This window comes from Chionomys nivalis, chromosome 26 (assembly GCF_950005125.1).
Source record: "Chionomys nivalis chromosome 26, mChiNiv1.1, whole genome shotgun sequence".
NCBI classification, from domain to species: Eukaryota; Metazoa; Chordata; class Mammalia; order Rodentia; family Cricetidae; genus Chionomys; species Chionomys nivalis.
The window spans coordinates 21,567,332-21,589,841 of record NC_080111.1 but is presented as its reverse complement, the minus strand read 5'-3'; the positions used below and the strand labels follow the sequence as shown (position 1 = coordinate 21,589,841).

Below are 22,510 nucleotides of genomic sequence, written 5' to 3'. Positions count from 1 at the left end.
TGACAAAGCTCGATGTGCTGGCTCATGTCACATCTGTATCAGAAAGCAGGAAGCAAGATGAGGGTTCCTCGGTCCCTTCTCTGCCGTCCAGTAACCCACACAGATCTGTGCCACTCACGTGGGGGGGTTTCCTACCTTGATTAAAATAATCAAGACCACAGGTATACTGGAGCCCACCTCCCACAAATTCTAGATTTTTGTCCAGGAGAAGTGGTGTTTTGTGTAACTGTTATTATCACTGTTTATATTTACAAAACTTTATAGAACAATGATAATCTTACATGGACATAGCTCAGAGAATTTAATGAAATAAAGCATCTGTCTACATGTAAAAGAGAAATAAATGTAGAAAAGAAGTTGTTTTACTAATTTTATACTGTTGTATATAGACAGCATGTAGAGACCATTCTGTATTTGTAGAGGGGACCCATTTAGTTCTAGAATGTAAAGCTACAGAGAAATTTACTTCAATCTGAATAGTCTGAGATGGTTCCAAACTTGTCTTTTATCCAGAGATTGCTGTATGATTATCTGTCATAAAGATACCTGGGGTGGTTACTTCTGATTGTAACAAACCAATCAAAGCTTTATGCATTTTCCTTGGTGTTTTGTTTTGAGGAAGCGTGTGAGCATGGTCCAGGCTGGTCTCAAACCTCAGTCTTCTCCTCAGTCTTCTGAGTGCCCAGATCCTTGTGTACAACCTCACACTCAACTCCTAAAATGCCCCAGTTATACTTGGTAGAGAGTACATTCAACACGGAAAGAATGACTCTGGTTTATGACAAAAATAAATCTCATTATTCTTTTTACACAGTAACAGCATCATGTACACACACACACACACACGGGCGCATGCACACATATATAATGATGTGTGATAGTTGGAAAATGAAAGTAGGAACAACTGAGTTTTGTAAATCCCCAAAATTCAGTTGAAAAGATACTGTATTAACTTCTATGTTTACCATATAAAAGAAAGTTGATGATGATTAAATTGTTAAGTTTTTTTGTACTAAAGAAACTTGACTGTTGGAATGACACTAGTCATTTCAGAAGGAACTGATTTAAGCATGTATATTACAGAGATATATGGAAGTCAATATCTTTATGGTACTCTTCACGAAAAAAATTAAGTTAGGATTGAAATGTAGGAAAAATTGGAAAGGAGATAGTAATATGTTAAGTCGATTTCTGACTCCATTTAATTTTTATTTAAACTTTAGAATGATAAAAAAAAATCCCTAGTACCACAATGCAGTGAGCAGTGACAAGGGCAACGGGCATGATGAAAGATAGATTTTCTTTAAGCTCATATTTTTTTTTGCACCAACAGCTCACAGTTCTGTGAATGATACTGCTGTCCCTATGGAAACAACCGAATGCATCCAAGGCCAAGGAGAAGGTTACAGGGGAACCAGCAATACCATTTGGAATGGAATTCCCTGTCAGCGCTGGGATTCTCAGTACCCTCACCAGCACGATGTAACCCCTGAGAACTTCAAGTGCAAGTGAGTCGATTTTGGAAATGCCTCAAACTTCAGTGGTTCCCAGGGAAATGGGGTAGATGGGGTCTGCTCATGTTTGTATTAGCAGCCCTCATAATTTGATGGCCTACGTCTACTTAAGAGAAAAATGGGGGCTATTCTTCTTTTCGGGCTTCAAATAAACAGGGGGGATCCCATGTGGCCGTTTCCTAGGCAGAGAAACTACAGTCCATGACTGTTGAGGGAGTAATTAACCTTCTCCATGGATGAGCCCCCGACCCCTGACTGAGGACCCAATACAAAATGGTCAGCCCTGAAACCAGGTGCACACAAACAATAAACATGGATAAAGCACTTCATATTTATATTTACCCATATATAACAATAATAGTAAAAGAGGCCATTGATTTGAGTGTTGGGAGGTGACATGGGTGGGGTTGGAGGGAAAGCACAGAAGAGTAGGAAAGATGGAAAGAAGAGAAGTGATATAATTATATTTTAATTTAAAATGTCAGAATAAGTAAATACACAATATAAATTAAGAATAATACTAGTTATTAAGCATTTGAAAACACCAGGTTACCTTTTATCTAAGAAGAGGATGGTTATAGAAATTTGGTTTGTAAACTTACTTGAAGCTGAACCAAGAAGAGTTAAATTCTATATCTTACAGGAATTTAAATCTTCCTTTCTTAATTAACTTATTTGACTAAATTAACCTGGCATAAATTCTTCTCCAGAGTCTGGGCTGTTATAATGTTACTAAAATGTGACACAATATTTGAATGTTCACAATATTGGTTTCCTATTTAACCTTTCCAGTCTAGCAGAAACAGGAATATTGGTTAGATTTCTCTGCTTCTATTAAACAGGATTTGTTCCCATACATATAATACTGTAATTGAGCTATGCTATTTATGATGAGTACACATGAATTATATAGTAATCATTTCACTACAGGAATTGTAAATAACTCCTCAATTAAACACAACAAAATATAGAGGCAATTTGGGCAGCTCTCTATATTTGCTTGGATCTATTCTAGGCTAAGATGGCAATTTTGGGGGCTGATTCTAAAACTAGGCCCATGAAGGCTTTTGCAATTTTAGATTCACTTAATTATCTTGCTTTGAATCAAAAGTGCAAAATAATTTAACTGAGCAGTTATGTATTTAGTATTGTAAACTTATGTGAATTAAATGCAAAATATTACATATATAAATACTTTATATATAAAGTTTAAAATGTAATGATATTTTAAAGGAAAAAATTTATTCATGTTTTCCAGTGATGAATTTGAAAATTGTAGGAGTTTGAGTATGGGTTGATTGAGTTTTGTCAACAAGAAAGTGGCCCACAGAATCTACTAACTAGGACTCATAGGTGATCACAGAGACTAATCCAACAATCAGAGACCCTGTATGGGTCTGACTAGGACTGTTGGAGGAGGGGGGGGCCTCTTGTTCTTCCTGGCCTCCCGGCTACCTTACACCCAAAATAATCACACAGAAACTGTATTATTTAAATTACTGCTTGTCCCATTAGCTCTAGCTTCTTACTGGCTAACTCTTATATTAATTTAACCCATTTCTATTAATCTGTATATCAACACATGGCAGTGGCTTACTGGCAAAGCTTCGGCATGTCTGAATCAGGCAGTGGCCCCATGGTGTCTCTCTGACTTTGCCCTTCTTCCTACCCGCCTACCTATATTCTGCCCTATAAATAGGCCAAGGCAGTTTCTTTATTCATTAACCAAGAAAAGCAACACACAGACAGAAGGACCTCCCACATCGTAGGACCTCTGCGAATATTTTACAATTGTGTCCCTTGGTATTGTGGAACTCCTAACAGTGGGAGTTGGGGCGCTCTCTGACTCTTTTGCCAATTTTTGTTGTTCTTTTCTTCTTACTCAGTTGCCTCATCCAACTTTAAAATGAGGTTATGTGCCTACTCTTATTGCAACTTGTTATATCATGCTTTGTTGATATCCCTTGGAGGTCTGCCCTTTCTGAAAAAAAAAAAAAGGAATGGGTCTGGGGAAGAAGGGAGACAGGAGGAGGGACTGGCAGGAAAGAAGGAGGATAAACTGCAGTTTATGTAATATATGAAAGAAAAGAAATAAAAAGAAAAAAAGTATAGTGGGGAAAGGAAATGAAGAAATTATGTAATTATACTTTTATTAAATTTAAAATATATGGTAAGAAATGAGTTTCTGTCAAGATTGAGTTTGACAAGATAGATTTATGTAGATAGAAGTTTCTGTTTTACCCAGTCCCTCAGCAATTCACTCCCAAATAAACACACAGAGGCTTATATTAATTATAAATGATTTGGTCTATTACTCAGGCTTATTACTAACCACAACTCTTGCTGATGTGGGAGTGTTATATATCAATCTGTTGATTTCATTGGTTAATCAATAAAGAAACTGCTTGGCCTGATAGGTTAGAACATAGGTGAAAGCCACCAGGTCAGACATGCTGAATCTTTGCTGGTAAGACTGGTACTACACAGATTATTAGAGATTGGTTGATTGGAATATGAGAGTTAGCCAGTAAGGGCTAGAGCTAATGGGCCAAGCAGTTTTAAAAGAATACAGTTTGTGTGCTGTTATTTCGGGGCATAAGCTAACCAGGCAGCTGGAAGCCAGGCGGCAGGAACTCAGCCCGCAGCTCCCTCAACATCTTGCAACTTATATTAACCCATAATATCATGTGGCTTGGTAGCTTTTCTCAGTAAGGAATTCTCATCTTGCTTCCTGTGCATCTGGCTGTCAACTGCATCTTCTTTTCCTCTTTCCAGAATTCCCCTAGTCTGGTCACCCTGCCTATATTTCCTGCTTGGCAACTGGCCAATCAGCATTTTTTAAGCCAATATGAGTGACAAATCTTTCCAGTGTACACTACCGTGCAACAGATTTACTCATTAGTTTTCTGACTAAATGCAAGCTTATGCCTCACAACTTTGTCTGTTTCTTGGATTTCATTTGGATATTAATGAGATTAAAAAACTCTTAATTGTGCTGAGATAATTACAATTCTATCTAGAAGATTGTACATGCATGCATTCATGTTTTGTTCACTATAAACCTTATCAAAAGAAATAAAAACATGGATGGTGATTTAATGCTTGTAGGGTAACTGCAAACAGCACCACAGTAAGCAGATAAAAATACCAGTAATATAAGTTGAAATCTAAAGAACTTTAATAGATATCTACATTTCTAATTAAAACAATGATGAAATATATACATGATCTACATGGACAACTTACTCTACTGTTAGGGACATACATTATAATTGAGTCTTAATTGCTTAGCTATACCTATAAAGATAATAAGTAACCTCTCTAAACTGAGAAAAACATTTTTAAAAATTTATTTATTAAAAATTTCCACCTCCTCCTATTTCCCTCCTACTCCCTCCCTCCCCCTCCCTCTCCAGTTCTAAGAGAAATCAGGGTGCCATGCCCTGTGGGAAGTTCAAGGCCCTCCCCCCTCCATCCAGGTCTAGGAAGGTCTGCATCCAAACAGACTAGGCTCCCAAAAAGCCAGTACGTGGAGTAGAATCAAAAAAATAAATAAATAAGTAAAAAAAAAAAAAAAAAAAGAAAAAAATTATAATAGGATGCAAAGAACGTCTTAACAGATACGGAAAAATTGAAATATTGTATTTTATCTGACTATAATGGAATAAAACTATACCAACATCAAGAGGATCTACAAGACACACATGAGCTTGTGGCAATTAAGCCATGCACTGTGGTCACAGAAACACACTAAGAAAGTGTATCCGTCAGGGATCTCTAGAGCAACCTGATAAACAATGTGATAAATCCTGATGAAATGAAGGATTTCTTAGAGTGTCTTACAGGCTGTGGTCCAGCTGGTCCAACAATGACTGTCTACAAACGGAAAGCCCAAGAATCCAATAGCTGTTCTGTCCACACGGCCACATCATAATATGGAAAGAAATTGTGTCAGGGTGAAATTAATAAAACGGAAATAATAATAATAAAAACAAAGAAAAAAAAAAAAAACAAAACCCAGTGCCATTATCATTGGCTTCTCAGTCAGCCCTCATTGTCAGCCACATTCAAAGAGTCCGGTTTGATCACATGCTCATTCAGTCCCAGTCCAGCTGGCCTTGGTGAGCTCCCAATAGATCAGTCCCACTGTCTCTGTGGGTGGACACACCCCTTGCGGTCCTGACTTCCTTGCTCATGTTCTCCCTCCTTCTGCTCTTCAACTGGACCTTGGGAGCTCAGTCCAGTGCTCCAATGTGGGTCTCAGTCTCTATCTCCATCCATCACCAGATGGAGGTTCTATGAGAAAAACTTTTTGATTAGAAGAAATCTACGTACCAAATTACATGTATCAAATAAATACATAAATCAAGGGGAAAAAGAAACCTTTTGATTTTATTAAAACTTTGCATAGTTTCAAATTCCATTTTAAATGAGAAGCAGCTATTAGTAAGTTTTCTTCTACAAAAAGAATTATGAGTTTCCCCATCATTAATAAATTTGTTATATATATTAAACATATATAGTGGGAGTCAAACTTTGCTACTTAGTGAAGATAACTGGGAGCTTCTGTCTCTTTAGTCCCTCAGGCAGCTGCATGCTTGAAGAACCTGAGGTTTGGAGGACAGTGTTTATTTAACAGCCCTGGTGTGTGTGGTGTATACAGAGTTCCAAGTTATAATCACTGTTCTAATCAAGCCAGGCATACATCTGGGATCCGGGAAATGTAGTGGTGAGAACTTTGTGAGGCGACTTACCTTAACGTGCTTCCTCTCCACAGGGACCTTAGAGAAAATTATTGCCGCAATCCAGATGGGGCTGAATCACCGTGGTGTTTTACCACTGACCCAAACATCCGAGTTGGCTACTGCTCGCAAATTCCCAAGTGTGATGTGTCAAGTGGACAAGGTAATAGCTGACATTTTGTAGTAGGGGCATGATTAAAACCAGGGGAAATGCCTGGAAGAGAATGCATTCAGTTTCTTGTTGAACTGCTCTTCAGGCTCGCAAGGAAGATCGTTGAACAGGAATGGTGTGTTTTATATATCCATTTCTTCACTAATTCCTTCAACATTTATTTACTCATGTATTTAGTTAGCTGTTATTTAAGGGATTATGTGGTTATTAAGGGATTATAAAATCAGTACCAGTACACAAAACTAAATGTCTGGCTCGAGAGAACTGCTTTCTAGTAAGCAGAAGCATGAAATGCTAGTGGGTTATTGTGTAACTTTGTGCCTAGATACCAGAGAGAAAATGAGCTGCAAGCGAGAAGTGAGGGTGTTGATCTCTTATGTTTCCAAGGTTTGGGTGGATTTTCTGTGTAAAGGATAGGGGGATTTAAGGATGGTTGGGAGGACAGAGAGTGATTCCTCCCAATATTAAAAGAACATTCTAGGAAACTGTAAATGCAAGTAGTTCAAAAGTTTAATAAGAAATCAATTCTGTAACTGGCTGTGGCCTAATGAGCAAGATGGGCCAGCAAAAGAGATTCTAAAGACAATATCGTTGGCCTTGCAGGAGCTCTCAGGACTGATAAAGGAGGCTGAGAAGTTAGGCGATCTGAGTAGAGCTTCAGCGGGATGGCACTGTATGCCTTATGGAAAGAGAATTCCCAGCGAGAGTTTCAGATAGGCGGGCCAAAGAAACAGTGTCTCAGTAGATCCTGCACAAGGAAGTGCCTGGAACCTGGGTCTTAGCGAAGATGACCTCATTGCAGGGTGTAAGGAAAATGTCTTTGACTAGGAATCGTAGGTACCTTAAGACAGCTGATTCAGGCGCAGTAGTAGATGGATCGAAGTTCCCTCTGTGGAAATAATTGGTCACTGGTGAATGATGATGTACTCTATACACGTTGGTGTGCAATAAATTGAAAATTATACTCTTTATGATCTTTAAAAGTCATGGCCGTTGTCATGAAAAGTCCAAGCCTGCCTCCAGCTCCATCTCTTCGGCTCATTGCCCCTATGTACTTTTGTTCTTCAACTTTTCCTCCAGGGTCAGCATTCAGGAGCAGCTCTGCAAACAGTCTGTAGGCAGAGGGAGGGAGGGGCCCCTTTCCATCCATTTCACCATTTGCCACGCTTAAAGGTCAGCTGGAAATAAAGTTAAAGCTAATAATTAGGGGATATTAGCTAGCAGCTGAGTCTTCAGCCTCCCCGTCTCATTCACTGAGATGGTTCCTGAAATCGTGATAGGAGAAGGAGGACACAGACAGCTGTTTGGAGAACTTCTGGTGCATTTTGAGATGTTCTAACACACATGGCCACCTACAAAAGAATCAGGGAACAGAATATATGGATATTTTATTTTATGATTAAATAGATAATAGTGCTTATTATCTATTTATATTTAAAATAAATATAATGAATATATTTAATAAAGATCAAAAGTTTACTTTAATGAATAAAGAAATTTGCTCAAATTATTCAACTAGTACAAGTGAGCTTGAATTAGACTCTCCTAACAACCTTTATATCTTCCCATCTTTTCTCTCATTGATTATTTAAAAACTTATTATTTAACAACATATTTTATCTAATACAAGAGTCTGCTAGACTTGGTCAGCAACATGCTATGAAGAAAGCACACAGCCACTACTCAGGAAATATTGTCAGCCAATTCAGCATTCAATTGCTACATCAGAAGCTATGCCTATTGTCTGTCTGTCTGTCTGTCTGTCTGTCTATCTATCTATCTATCTATCTATCTATCTATCTATCTATCTATCTATCTATCATCTATTCTTTTGTATCTATAATCTATCATATGTCATCTACTGATATATGATAAGTCTACATTCTATAATCTTAACACAAATCTTTACTACATGCCACTATATATTGCAAATTGCTTTCTCTTTCTTTACATACACATATATGCACACACATGTAAAGCAATCTATATATATGCATATACTCATATAAACGGATGTTACTCTTGTCCTTTTGGGTAATAACAAGTATAAGTTTTATCTGTAGATGAGTAAGTTGGAAACATTTTCCAGTTGGACAAAAACAGAAAGTAAAAAATATATAATTCCTTTAATATCTTGTTGCAAAAATATCTACTAGGTTATGAAGATAGAGTTTTAGATATTTAATCATCAGAATATATAATATTATATATTAAAAGAATTGAGATGAATGAAACCAAAGGAAAGAAAATTATCATAGTAAAAGCATATAAAAATACACCTCAGAAAAATATAGACTCAATGAATAAATTGAAAGATTTAAAAATTAACAAAAGCTAGTTCCAGAACAGCTACTGTTACAGAGAAAGCCTGTCTTTAAAAAAAAAAATTAAAAAATTCACCAACAGTCTGCTATCCAACTTAGGAAGGAGAAGAAAAGATAACAAAGTAGCATTTGTCTAAGGAGAGAAGTGGCTACCAGAACAGGCAATTGGGAAGCACAAATGGTTAAATTTTTATGGAAATTCTCTCCATCATCCCATGGAGAAAGAAGTGTGATGTGGAAGACCGGACCACTTCTCATCTGAGACAGTTTCACATAATCCTAGATATAGAAATAGAGACTCAGTATACTTAAAGAATTTTCAGTCAATAAATAATAAAGAAATTATTTTTGATGTATTTCTTTGGTATATATGTATTTTGTTACTTATTAAAGATAACACTTACATACTAATTACATACAAATGATTGTTCATAGAAAACCCTAATCCTGACTGAATGTTGGATACTGCAGTTACCCAGCAATGTCAGTGTTTCTCAGAGTCAGTGCATGTTCATTTTTCAGTCTCCAATGTTGAGAAGACCTTCACATTAATAATTAGCACAAAAGATGGAAGTATGTTTAAGGCTGTTTCAGAAAATTCACGAATGCTATTCTAATTTGAAGACAAAATTCACTTAACTTCTTTATGAAATTCAAGTTTGTAACTCAAAGCCCAATTTTAAAAAAAAAAATAAGCATTTAAATGCAAAGACACTAATTTGTACTTACATGCTGAGTGATGGTGACAGGAAAGCATTTGAGCATCAAAAGGAATGGGAGATAGATAGATAGATAGATAGATAGATAGATAGATAGATAGATAGATAGACAGATACATATCATCATGTAATGCACATATAACTCACATGTATATATATATATGTATGAGAAATATATATGTGTGTATATATGAGTGAGAATATATGTATATATTCCTTTGAAAATAAATGGAAAGTACAAGTCTCTATGCATACCACTAATTCTATTAATAATAAGTGGAAGAGGCAGATGGAGAGAAGAATTACTAGAAATAGAAAAATAAGCATTCTATGAGCAATACATTAAACCTGACTCACGAAAACCCATCATCATATGCCTCAGCGTTTGGTGAAATTTTGTTTGGAAATAGGATGGTTACTCAGTTTAAAGCCTGGCAGATGTAGGATCTGCTGTTACTGTTTCGTGCAAAGAGAAGTTTTTCCTTTCCATCACCTAACCAAGTGACCAGCTACATCAGCAGTGATGCGCCAAACTGACGTCACGTGCCGAGGATGTCACACTCGGAAGAGTGCAGGCTATCGCCTGGACACTATTCCTGTCTCCTTTAACCTGCTCTTGTAGTGATTGAGACTGAAAACATTTGTGCAACAGCTGTCCTGGGTGACTCAGGATGTCAACATCACGAGAAACCCAAATCTAAACACAAGTAACTCACTGGAATAGAATTTTATTATGTTATTTTTGTACAAATGTTTATATGCAATTTTCTGCACAATGAAACATTTCTAAAGAAAATTCTGGAAATTACAAAGATTACTTAAAACTTTTTATTTCTTTGGTGTCGTAAGGAGCCTCCTTTCTGATTTTTTTTAATGTGAGAGGTGTTATTTGGGGTGTTCAAATTGACATGAGCATTTACAGTTGGAATCAAAATTGGACTGAGACTAGAGATACTTATTCTGATATATTTCTCATTAATTTACACAGATGTTAGCTTGTGTTTTATTATTGTGTTGATTTTGATGGCTTAACATGCTTACAAAGTGTGAATGTTTTCTCCTTTACAATAGTATTGAGTCCTGTGTATTTTATGCCTAGATTGTTATCGCGGCAATGGGAAAAATTACATGGGCAACTTATCCAAAACAAGGTCTGGACTTACATGCTCAATGTGGGACAAGAATATGGAGGATTTACACCGGTATATAGACTTCTTTCTTCCTACTGACAAAATTTGATGATATTAGTAATTATGTATATTCAAATATATACACAGTTATTTCCTTCTATTCTTTAATAGAGGGAGCCAATATAAACAATAAATTGATTCTGTCTATATAACTTATACCATTGTTCTTTGTCTATAGCAAAATTTTAAATATGTAATCTAACCAGTGTGTATTTGTTGAACACTTAATATTGTATTTGAAATATAACAGTTACTATGGGGGAAAAGAAAATGTAGATATGTGGTTTAATCCCAAATTTTATGGAGGATCTAGTCACATTGACAAAAGAATTATAGAATGCAACAAGAGAGTATAGTTGGCAGGTCAAGGGTGATAGTGCTAGTAAAATTAAGATTAATAGTGGTTTGTGACATAGATGTATAAGTGATTTTATATGCATATTTATATTAAATACTTACTTTAAGAGACTTTATAGAAACAGATTTTCCATAGTAGCTATAGTGTATAAAACTTTAAAGTCACTACAGAAATACTCTTGTAACTTAAGAAAATATATTTATATTATATTTATATATTTGAAGAACTGTATATACATATGATGGATATTTTATTAAAGATGATAGCATCCACCTTGAACTAGAAACAGTATTAGCACTTATGAAACCATAAAAAAAAACTTGCACATAGTTGTTGCTTAAAACAGATTACTAGTAAATGCCTCAGACTATATACACCAAATAAAAGAAAAAGTTATGATATATTATTAAATGCTTGTCACACAGCTTCTTACAACATTTTGTGGTATTTTATCATCATAATATTATATGAAAGATATTTCTATGTGTGTATAAGAAACCAAGCACTCAGAGAAATTGAATCACATTAATTCAGGTTGTATTTTTAAATGTAAAATTCTTTTCTAAATTGGATGCTACCATGGTTTTTATTTTTTAAATTAATTGACTTCACAAGTAAATAGGAATAGGATATATACGTTTTAGTCAGAATGCCATTATGTAATCCAAGCTGTTTTTAGAGTCATAATCATTTATCATGCACTTTTGAAAGTTATGAGAGCACAGGTGTGCACCAATACATCTGTTGCTAACCATTCTTAATTCACTGACGTTAGCTTTAATTGTGTGGGGCGGACCAATTAAAAGTCACTTCAAAACATTGTGGAGGAAACTGGGGAATTACTGAGTTTTACTGTAGCTTTCTGGCTGAAGAATGAACTACTCAAAGATGAGGTAGACAATAATGGTTGGCTCTCAGAACAGTGTTTGGTTCCAATACCACCTCTGCTATTCACAAGTCATGTGGTTTGCAATAATTAAATTTCTCTTGGATTCTTGGTGTTCCCACGCGTAATCAGTATAGCATTGTCTTAGAGCTTCCCTTGCAATGTTCATTCGGTGGTATACATAAATAACACCACAATCAAGCATAGAGGAAGTGCACTGTTCTGTGATTAGTCTAGAAAGTGAACCTTCACCTGGAAAGGTGCTCCAAGTTTCTATATGCAAGAGCGTGCCATTTGTATTTTAAATCGTGTTTAATTACACTTAAAAATAGTAGTAATTAATAACAGAAAACATTTATCTACAGTTTTTAATGACTTGATCAGAAGTCACTGTGTAGGACTTGTTTTAATTAATATTTCTGAGGCAAATGAAAACACAAACTTAAATGACCATAGTCTTATAGAAAAAGCACCTTTTTTTTTATTTCAAAAAGTTCATCTATAAGTTGGAAAATTTTGTTACTTAGCTTTCTGCCAGAAAACTCTAATTTACTAGGATTAAGCAAAGGAAAATTTAGAATTAAGCTGACAATTTATGAAAATTTTTCTCGTTCATTGTGACAATTCTGTTGCTAGTGATGATGCGTCCACATGCGGAAGATGAAGAGCATTTTACACTAACTAGTATTTTCTATGTATTTTATAATTTAATCTTCAGTATCTACCTGCTTTGCTCTTAGATAGTGCTTCTCTAATTTTATGCATAAAGTTGTTCTTTCGCATCAAGGGGAATCAAGGTCCCCAAATCTCTCATAATTATGTATGTACAAAGTATGGAGCCTTCTTGCATATTCCCTAAACTTTTAAACTGAAAGTGTGTTTCCAAGCCATGAGGGCAGCCGCCAAAGCTTCTGTTGAGTACGTAATGAAAGAGGTGTGTGAAGATCAGATCTTCTTGTAACATTTTGCTTCTCTTGGCTGGAAGAGGCACTTCCTAATGTCTGGTTTGTTTTTATAGTCATATTTTCTGGGAGCCAGATGCGAGCAAGTTGAACAAGAATTATTGCCGGAATCCTGACGATGATGCCCATGGACCTTGGTGCTACACGGGGAATCCTCTTATTCCTTGGGATTATTGCCCCATTTCCCGTTGTAAGTACATGTCATGTTCTTCTCACTTGAAATATTTCAAATGTACTGCATCTCCACTGAAACAGCGCCTCAGTCAGGGGTTAGAATGATGTAGGACTCTACAGCTGATTTGAAAAAATAAGTTCCTCAGGAGCAATGCACACAGCCAACAGCCTGTTCCCTCTGTTCATCCTCCCCTCTCCTCCCCTCCTCTCCCCTTTTCTTACTTGCTCCGTTCTTCCTTCACTCCTATTATCACTTCTCTTATAGAAAAGAAGCAATTGTGCTTATTTTTATAGTGTTTATGTGCTGAAATAATTCCTACTTGGAAGAAAAAGAAACAGTAAACTTAAAAGCTTCATCCTAGCACCGACATTACCTCATGATTCTCTGGCTACAGCAGAACTCTTAGTAAACTTTCTAATTCTGCAAAGTCTGTGGAACCTGGAATCTTTAGCAAAATACTAAAACTTCTTTTCTAAGTGAAAGATAACTTTTTTTAAAAAGTATTCATGTAAAAGTAATAGGTGTAAAGCATCTTTCGATATACTTCATAAAATCTGTGTGCCATATAGCTCATATTTAATGAGCTATACCAATAAATAAAAGTGCAAGAATTCAGGAGAAAATGACAAAACCAGCCCTTTAAAATAAATATAATTAACAAATAAATGAAAAGGAATTAAAACCAGCAAGAAAAAAGGGCTTAAACTGTATGAGAAATCATTTCTTAATATCAGATGATAAATGATAAAAATGTTTGACAGTACTCAGGATTAGTGAGCGTAGGGACAACACTACCATACTGCACTGCTTTATGTAGTGGGAAGGCCTGTCTGGAAGCCAATTCAGGCAAATATATCAAAAGTAACAGTAATACATACGCGATTGCACTACAAACACTTTCAGGGAGGCTGTTTTGTGTAGTTGTAGGACACTTAGTTCCCTTTTTGCTATTTACTAGGTGGCTGGAAACATTTTCTGCACTACTCCTGAATCTAAGAAACACTTTCAGACACGTACAGTGTCTTACCACCAAAACAGATCCTCACAAATGAAATGTGTGCGTGCATGCAAACACACACACACGCACGCACGCACGCACGCACTGAAACAGAAACATATTGCACATACCTTATTGAGTGAAATCTCCAAGTCAGAAAACACGTGGTAAGAGAGTGCTTTTCTAATCTTTCAACAGCTCTGTGTTTATAGCAAGTTTGATGGCAGAAGTTCAGTCACCAGATCACATGGAGAGAACCAATTCCTGAGCACAATCATGTATACATACACATCAACATAACATTAAAAACAAACCATTGCATTGAAGAAACAATGTCATTTTGAAAAATGTTATGCAAATACATCTATAATTTTAGCAAAAAATAATGTTGGGTTAAAAAGAACATTTTTCTTCAGGAAAATGCAATCTCGTTTCATGAAACAGTGAAATTAGTTATAATAATAGGCGAATTCCTCATATATTTGCAAGGAAGCTGTATTTTTGTTATTACACGTTTATTCCTCTGGTTATAGTCTTTCAAGTTAATTGATCTTTTCTAATTATCTTCATTTTTCTTGATTATTGATTTCATAAATCCTAAAAAGTTCTCCCAAATAAGATAATTTATATGTTTCAACACTAATACAAACAAATCTACTTTACCAGAGACTAGAATACAACAAAAGTATTATTAAATTAAAAAACTGATATTGTTAATCTTTTTGCAGTTTTGGGGAACAAATCACAGGCTTACAGGCCCCATTATCACAATCCTGCTAATACCTGTCCCATCTTTCCTTTTCCTCAACATTCGTATGACTTCACTGTGTCTCTGACATCTATGATTAAGAATAATAAAGGCTTATATATTATACAGTCATGGAAGGGTAAAGAAAAATTCTCTGGCTTTCAAATAGATCATAGCAATTTCCCTGTTAAGTCTAGCTCAACCTAGGACAAATGTCTAGACTAGAGGAACTCAGGGCTTGTGGCTTGCTTGGCATGCTTAGAAAGGAAGCGCTCACGATTTTCAGGATTTCAAAAACGATATTCTACCAACCTAGGCAACCCAAAACTCAGCACTATACTGATGAAAAATGCAAGGGTGTTACTGGTGTTGGATCAAATGCTTGCACCAATAACTCACTTTTATTTAAATGTGTACTGAACACCAATTTCAATAAATATTTTACACTGTCATTTTTCCTACTTGTATTTATAGCTAGGATTTATTTACATTTTCTCCCTGTTGAAAAGCTAATGCAATTTATCTTTAGAAGATGTGAGCTCTTATTATTTATTTAACCTCAGAGACAATATTCATCATTTTTGCACTCTCACAAAACGTGTGAAGGTTTGTGTTCTTTAAAATTGCCGAACATTATCTACCATGTATTGTGGTGTTGAGCTTATCAAATCAACAATAACAAACAAATGGCTGTATGTTTTGTGTATTTCTATGCACACACACACACACACACACACACACACAAACTCTCTCTTAATGTAGCTTAAGTAAATTTGAGGTGTTGAGAGTGTAGTAGTTGATTTCAACTCAGATTTTTGAAGTAGAAAAACTATGGTTCTACAATTATCTAAGTCAAGTTATTATTATCCTATATATGATATAGATTCTGTGTTTGCAAAAATTCTATAAATAGCAATTTTACTGGGCTGTGGTGGATAGAATCTGTAAGTACAAAAACATTTTACTTATTCATTCTTCTGTAATGTGTGTTAAGCTGCTATTGTATACACATGCTTATATAACAAGAAAGTTACACAAATTATCTATACGCTGTCTTTCAACCTGAAGTGTTTACAGTATGGAGTAAAGCAAACTTATAAAACACTACTATTATGTTGTAAATATATATTCACATTAATATATAAATAACGATGGAAAAATAGCTGTTTGGATGGAGACATCAGATATATACATACTATTTTGAATTATAGCTGCAAAATTGAACTGCGGGAAATGAGGTTTCTTCATGTTTTCAGTTAGATCCTCTATACTATGTTTCTGGGCTGCTGAGAGGCATACACACATGAGTACACACACACACACTTCCAATCTTCTGTAAGTAAAACTTTTGTAATTGATAAGATTGTAAAATGCTTTCCTTCATATTTAAGGGAATCATGGAAGCAAGATTTACAGTCTGCACTGAGTAGATGTGAGTTGCGGGGTAGGTAGAGGAAGGTAGGCAAAGGAAAAGACATGTGGTTAGTGTTCAAGAGTGAGCCGGAAATATTCAGAGAATAGTTTCTCAGTGTCTTTCTTACAGTATGTACCAAAAGAATTTACTATGTTCAAACATACCCAGAAAACTACAGTTCCCACCATCTGGTTGTACATGACATTTCAGCTTATTTTTAAGTTTGAGAATGCTGAACTTGAGGAACCAAAATAACTCTTAATTTTGTTAATAACTCTTAAAACATCAGATATAAGATTCCTTTAAATATTTCAAACTAAATAAAAATACAACCATGAAGCAACCACTTGTGAAACTAATAATATTTAATTTGGAATTTAGTATAGAGTGTGTATCTTAATCTTTGTTATGACAAGGTAAGGGATGAATATCAAATTACTCAAACATTTCAAATCATTAACTCGAGTAGCAAACCCAACATCATTTCTGCGTTAGTGGCCTCAGTGCTTGCTTCCATTATGTACTGAAAACCTAGGCCTCAGCGGACTCCCAGGGAACACCCCACATAAAATAATGATTAAATTTATGTTTGCTGTATCTTTATTCACCTATAATACCTCAACCTGGAACGTGAACATAAATAAAAGCCCTCTCGTGTGCATAATTCTCTCAAGTACTCTCATAAATAACAATCGCATTTGCATTCCAAAGGTGTCTATGTGTCATTATTGTTTTGTTGCTGGATTATCTGAGCTAAGGGCATTTCTAGGGATTAACGGCCAGCTGGGTCTCAACCGTGCCTGGCTGAACTCTATACCATCAATTCTGAAGAGTTAAGACATTAAGACTCAGGAAATGTCTTGTGTCTCATTCATTGCTGTTCAAGTACTTCCAAAGTCCTCTCATCCTTCAAGCCTTTCTTTAGGCAGCAATTAAACCCTGGTAGAGAGTTCACGGAAAAGGTTTAAGTCATGTGGGTTCAGGTAGAGATATGTGTGGTGTCCAGTGTTTTCTTTTTACCATACTTTTCTTTTTTCTTTTTCTTTTTCTTCTTCTTCCTTTTTTTTTCAAACATCTGGAAAAGCTAACTTTTGGCATAGTCTATAAACAAAAATAATTATTTACCCCATTTCTGCAGAGATGACATTAATTTTTATTTTCTAAATTCTTGAATAGGTTTACGAAGCACGTACAGTTTCAATTCTCTTCATTCAAGTATTAGTAAAAGTAGCTTTTAGAAAAAAATGCAAACAGATCAATTGCACTGAAAGACAGTCAGTCTGTATGAAGTACCCACTCAAACAATCATGAACATGCATGGTACTATATGGAAAAGGCTTGGGTATAGTGCTGAATACCTTGCAGAATGAGGTCATCTCCAGCTACTGTTTGGAATCCAGTCTGTCAAAGGCCACGAAGCCACACACACTTGCAGCCTACAGAGACGCAAACAAGCCTTTCCCACATCCTGTAGTACCAAGAGGAGATGCCACAATGTTAGACAGGAAAGAGGACAGAATTATTCAGAAAATTTATATTATATTTACAATTCATTTTGATGTTATTAGCAACTTATTGATTTTTAAGTGAATTAAATGTCAGTAATTTTAGGAAATTACAACAAAGATTTCGATGTCGTGGTTTGATTTTATATAGATTAATGAATATGTATACATGAATTATTATATATCATAATATTCATTTCTACAGGTGAAGGAGATACCACACCTACAATTGTCAACTTGGACCGTGAGTAGTATTCAAAACATAAAACATAATTGACTTTCTGTCTGTCACAAATGATTTCATGCCACGCACCACGGCTCCTGTCTGCACTCTATGCGCTAGACCCCAGTTCGCGAGCTTCGGGCAAGGGACTAGAGGTTGAGAACACAGACGCAGAGACAGACTGACACAAAGACCTTCAATCACTGGTACCAAAAGCCCTTCTTTATTAACACCATGTAGACTTAAATACACTGCAGTCAATGGCCAACAGGTGAAAATCCCATCCTCTGATCCTCTAACTAGGCACAGCTTCTAGTAACTTCAATTAGAAGGTTCTAGGAGGGAAAGGCAGCTGAAAGCCAGGGCTCATTAGTCCCAACAATTTCATTATTATCCTCATAGAATAAAGGTAAAAAAAAGTTACGAAGAAATCTTTGGTATATATGAAAAGTATTTTGCACTATAGTAACATCCCATCTAAAGTCAATGTAATTTTTCTGTTTTGTTTTAAACTACGTGTATGTATGTGTGTCAATGAGGGGGTATGGGCACTTTGATGCAGCAGCTCAAGAAAATGAGACAATGGTGTCATGTGCCCTGGAGCTGGCGGTGAGCTACCTGATGTTGGTGTTGGGAACTGAACTCCTCTGCAAGAGCTGTGCTTGCTGAACCATTTCTCTGACTTCTATCTGCTTTTATTCTAAAATTCGTACTGTTCTGATTATAGATGTGAAGTAGTCAAAAGAACTGCACATGACTTTGAAAAACGTATTTTCCCACTTTTAATTTGAGGAACTCCATATGCGGTGGGTCACATTTATACACGTCACCCTTTGAGAGACATAAGAATGCTGAAGGCAGAAAGAAAGGGGCCAGGTTTTGACAGTTCCATAGCATCTACAGTCTGTCGTGCCCTAATGTTCTTTACCAGCCTGTGATTTGTTAGGTGAGAGATGGGGGTATGTGGGACAGTGACTTACTTCATCATGAGAACAAGAGCTTCATGGAAGTGTGCACTTGGTTTTCTGTTGTTGCTGCTGCTGCTGTTGTTTTTGTTTCTTAATTTTCGCACACTCTTCTTAGCCCAAAAGAAGTTATTCAAGTATTTTGTTGTTTACTAAAAAAAAAATGGGGGCGTACATATCATGGACTTGATAAACAACTGTGGCCTTTCTCCAAAATGTTGTTTTAATGCAGTCACACTAGTTATATCTGCCTAGCTATCATAGAATTTAATAAAAGTTATAGGTACTGAGTAATATCATGACCAAGTGCTCTACGTGGTCTTATTTTTTAGACCCGGTCATATCCTGTGCCAAGACAAAACAGCTGCGGGTCGTAAATGGCATCCCAACACGGACAAACGTAGGATGGATGGTTAGTTTGAAATACAGGTAATTATTAAGGATAACAATACCAATAGTCTGAATATTTGCAACAACAATTTTCAGCTTAAGACCACAAGAAGACTGTGCTCTATAGAAGACACTAATCTGGGGATCAACAGTTGATTTGTGTGCTTACCAATTTATAACGGATTGTATAATTTATGCACATGATAATCCCTGTAAGTTGTAGCAAACTTTCCATTAAGACTGATTCCATGTGACATTGATTCTGATGAACTGAAAGAAAATGACACAAAAGACCCATTTGTACCTTAATGTCACCATGATAGCTATGGCACATACATTAATTTTCAAATCTAGGATACTTTAAACTTATGTTCTAAGACACAATCACAGAAATGGCATTTTTAGTTTCCAATATCACTGAACTGAATAATAGCAATTTTAAAGTGTTTTATTATGGAAATCAATAACCTATTAGAATAATTGGGTGGTTTTGATTTTTATCATCAGCTATATAGAGAATTTTTAATATGTCTATTTCTCAAAGGTTTTAAGAATCACTAGTATGATCTATGTAAAATCAATATGCAAGTTACAAAGAAGTTTAGAATTGTCATAAAAATGAAGTATCTGACTCACATTGTTCAAATCTTACGTATAGTAGTCCAAGTTCTTAGTAAACACAGATGTTTAGTTATTTTTCCAAAACACACACTGAGGGGAATAGAAGTTAAGGCTCAATATCTACTGTCATCCTCCTGTGTGGCAAGTTGTAAATAACTGTCCCTTCAGCTGGGCGTTCTGAGTGTCCGCGCCGAAGCCACAGGCAGCTGTGCTCCTTGGAACTGTGACTAAGACAGAGCTGTAGTCTTTCCACATTTCTGCCACAAAAAAAAAAAAAAAAAAAAAACAAAATGGATTTACAGATTTTCGAAATCATCAAGTAAGCGCACTAGTTTTTATTCTTCTGTACAAATATTTTAAAATTCCTAGATGACTTATCATGAACAATTATTTTGCTTTCATAAATGAAGAACTATAGTAGTGATCTTACTCTTGCCAAATTTATCTAAATCCAGTTGCTTTTTAATCACTTCAAACCTGAATGGAGATGCTGGAGGGGTAGTTCCTTGTAGAAAGCTTTCTGAGGATATGCTTTTAGCATATCCAGGGCCCCCACAAAAAGCAAAACCTGAAGCTACTAAATAATGGTAGATGAAAAACGGAATGGTATAAAAGCAAAAAATAGCATGAAACATTGTTACCGTTGCTTGGTTGTTCAGAACTGTTTAATGAAATCTCAAATTATCATTTTTATCGTCAAATGCTGAATTTTAAACACTTCTACAGTTTTATTCATTTAAATTATCCTTTATTTGCGGCATTATTATATGTGGTCATAAGCATAAACGCATGCATTGGGAATATATACTGGCATACAGTGACGACTTTTCTATTGTAAACTTGATGCCCTAAAATTTAGTCACAGTGTGAAAAAAGTTATAGATGCCACACTCATCAAATACCACCCTCAGACAAAAGCACTGCACACTCACCAAATACCACCCTCAGACCAAAGCACTGCACACTCACCAAATACCACCCTCAGACAAAAGCACTGCACACTCACCAAATACCACCCTCAGACAAAAGCACTGCACACTCACCAAATACCACCCTCAGACCAAAGCACTGCACACTCACCAAATACCACCCTCAGACAAAAGCACTGCACACTCACCAAATACCACCCTCAGACAAAAGCACTGCACACTCACCAAATACCACCCTCAGACCAAAGCACTGCACACTCACCAAATACCACCCTCAGACAAAAGCATTGCTGCGTATTGTTCCGAGTAGATTGCTTTCATTCTTCTTGACAGTTCATTTAGTTTTGATATATGAAGTTATAGGTTTTTCCTAATTGGCAGGAAGTTTTGTTTTTCGCAAAGATGTTATTTGTTCTTTTCTCTTTCCATAGAAATAAACATATCTGTGGAGGATCACTGATAAAGGAAAGTTGGGTTCTTACTGCAAGGCAATGTTTTCCATCCAGGTAAGATGGTTTTTAAATCAACATTTATTTGAGGCATCTAAATATATCTTCTATTGTGATTTTGATATTGAGAATTTATTTTACAGAAATTTATCAGAAGAAGGGAGCCATTTAGTCTACTTTAAATGAAAAATTGTGTGTGTGTGTGTGTGTGTGTGTGTGTGTACTTGACATGGCTTGCATGTTGAGGTCAGAAGTCAACTCGTGGGAGTCAGCTCCCTCCTTCCGCCATGTGCATCTCTGCAATCAAATTCCACAAGCTTGTTTATCATGTTGTCAGCCCTTTGTTTTAAAATTTGATTATAAAAGTTTGGCCTTACTGATACTTTCATATTTAGTGCTCATTCAGTGTTTACTGATCATTCAACTAACATTTTTTTTATCATGATTGATCTTAGTCTCACTTGGGGAAACTATTTCTCTGAATTATGTAAAAAACTATGTTCCGACTTCTTACTTTTACTCAGTATTTCTAGAGAGATACTTGTGATGACCAGCAGACATCCTTGAATCCCCGCATCTTTTTTTTTTTTTATCTATCTTGAGGACCAGCGTGGGGATAATTTCAAGGACAATGACCTCAGCAAAGATAAGGAGGCTGTACTTAGAGCTTCCTTCTCAGTTCTCGTCATACCACTGGGTTTCCGTGAATATCTTCAACCTTAGCGATAAGCCAAATATATATACAGCTGAGAGGAAACAAAGTTTATATGCAAATTATGATTCCTGTAAAGACCATGAAGATTTTGTAACAGGTGTCTTTCTGTATAGCAAGTGTAATCAACATGTTAGAAACTGAGTAGCCTTAGAATTTGTGCAGCTTCAAACTTTTCTCTGCTTCAACACATTTGTGGTGCTTGGGGATCTCCCTTAACAAATGTGTTGCTATGTATTATACTTTGGATTCAAATTTAAATGTAGTGTTTATCCTTATATGTTAAAACGACAATGGAAATTAATAATAATCTATACTTAGACACTATAGTTTGTATTTCATTTCCTACCTAGAAACAAAGACTTGAAGGATTACGAAGCCTGGCTTGGAATTCATGATGTCCATGGGAGAGGTGATGAGAAACGCAAGCAGGTCCTCAACATTTCCCAGCTGGTCTCGGGGCCAGAAGGCTCAGATCTGGTGCTGCTGAAGCTTTCTCGGTGAGGTTCTAGAGA

At 35.9% G+C, this 22,510-nt stretch overlaps 1 protein-coding gene across 2 annotated transcripts in view; it reads left to right on the top strand.

Moving 5' to 3' along the window:
* The window catches only part of Hgf (hepatocyte growth factor), a 65,430-nt gene that overhangs the window by 37,911 nt on the left and 5,009 nt on the right, over nucleotides 1-22,510 (top strand). For both annotated transcript variants that reach the window (XM_057758508.1, XM_057758507.1), the window contains exons 8-15: nucleotides 1,334-1,508; nucleotides 6,292-6,419; nucleotides 10,571-10,673; nucleotides 12,924-13,057; nucleotides 17,912-17,950; nucleotides 19,227-19,323; nucleotides 21,266-21,340; nucleotides 22,349-22,495. In XM_057758508.1, the coding sequence (XP_057614491.1) occupies nucleotides 1,334-1,508; nucleotides 6,292-6,419; nucleotides 10,571-10,673; nucleotides 12,924-13,057; nucleotides 17,912-17,950; nucleotides 19,227-19,323; nucleotides 21,266-21,340; nucleotides 22,349-22,495 (898 nt within the window). The remainder of the gene's footprint in view (nucleotides 1-1,333; nucleotides 1,509-6,291; nucleotides 6,420-10,570; nucleotides 10,674-12,923; nucleotides 13,058-17,911; nucleotides 17,951-19,226; nucleotides 19,324-21,265; nucleotides 21,341-22,348; nucleotides 22,496-22,510) is intronic.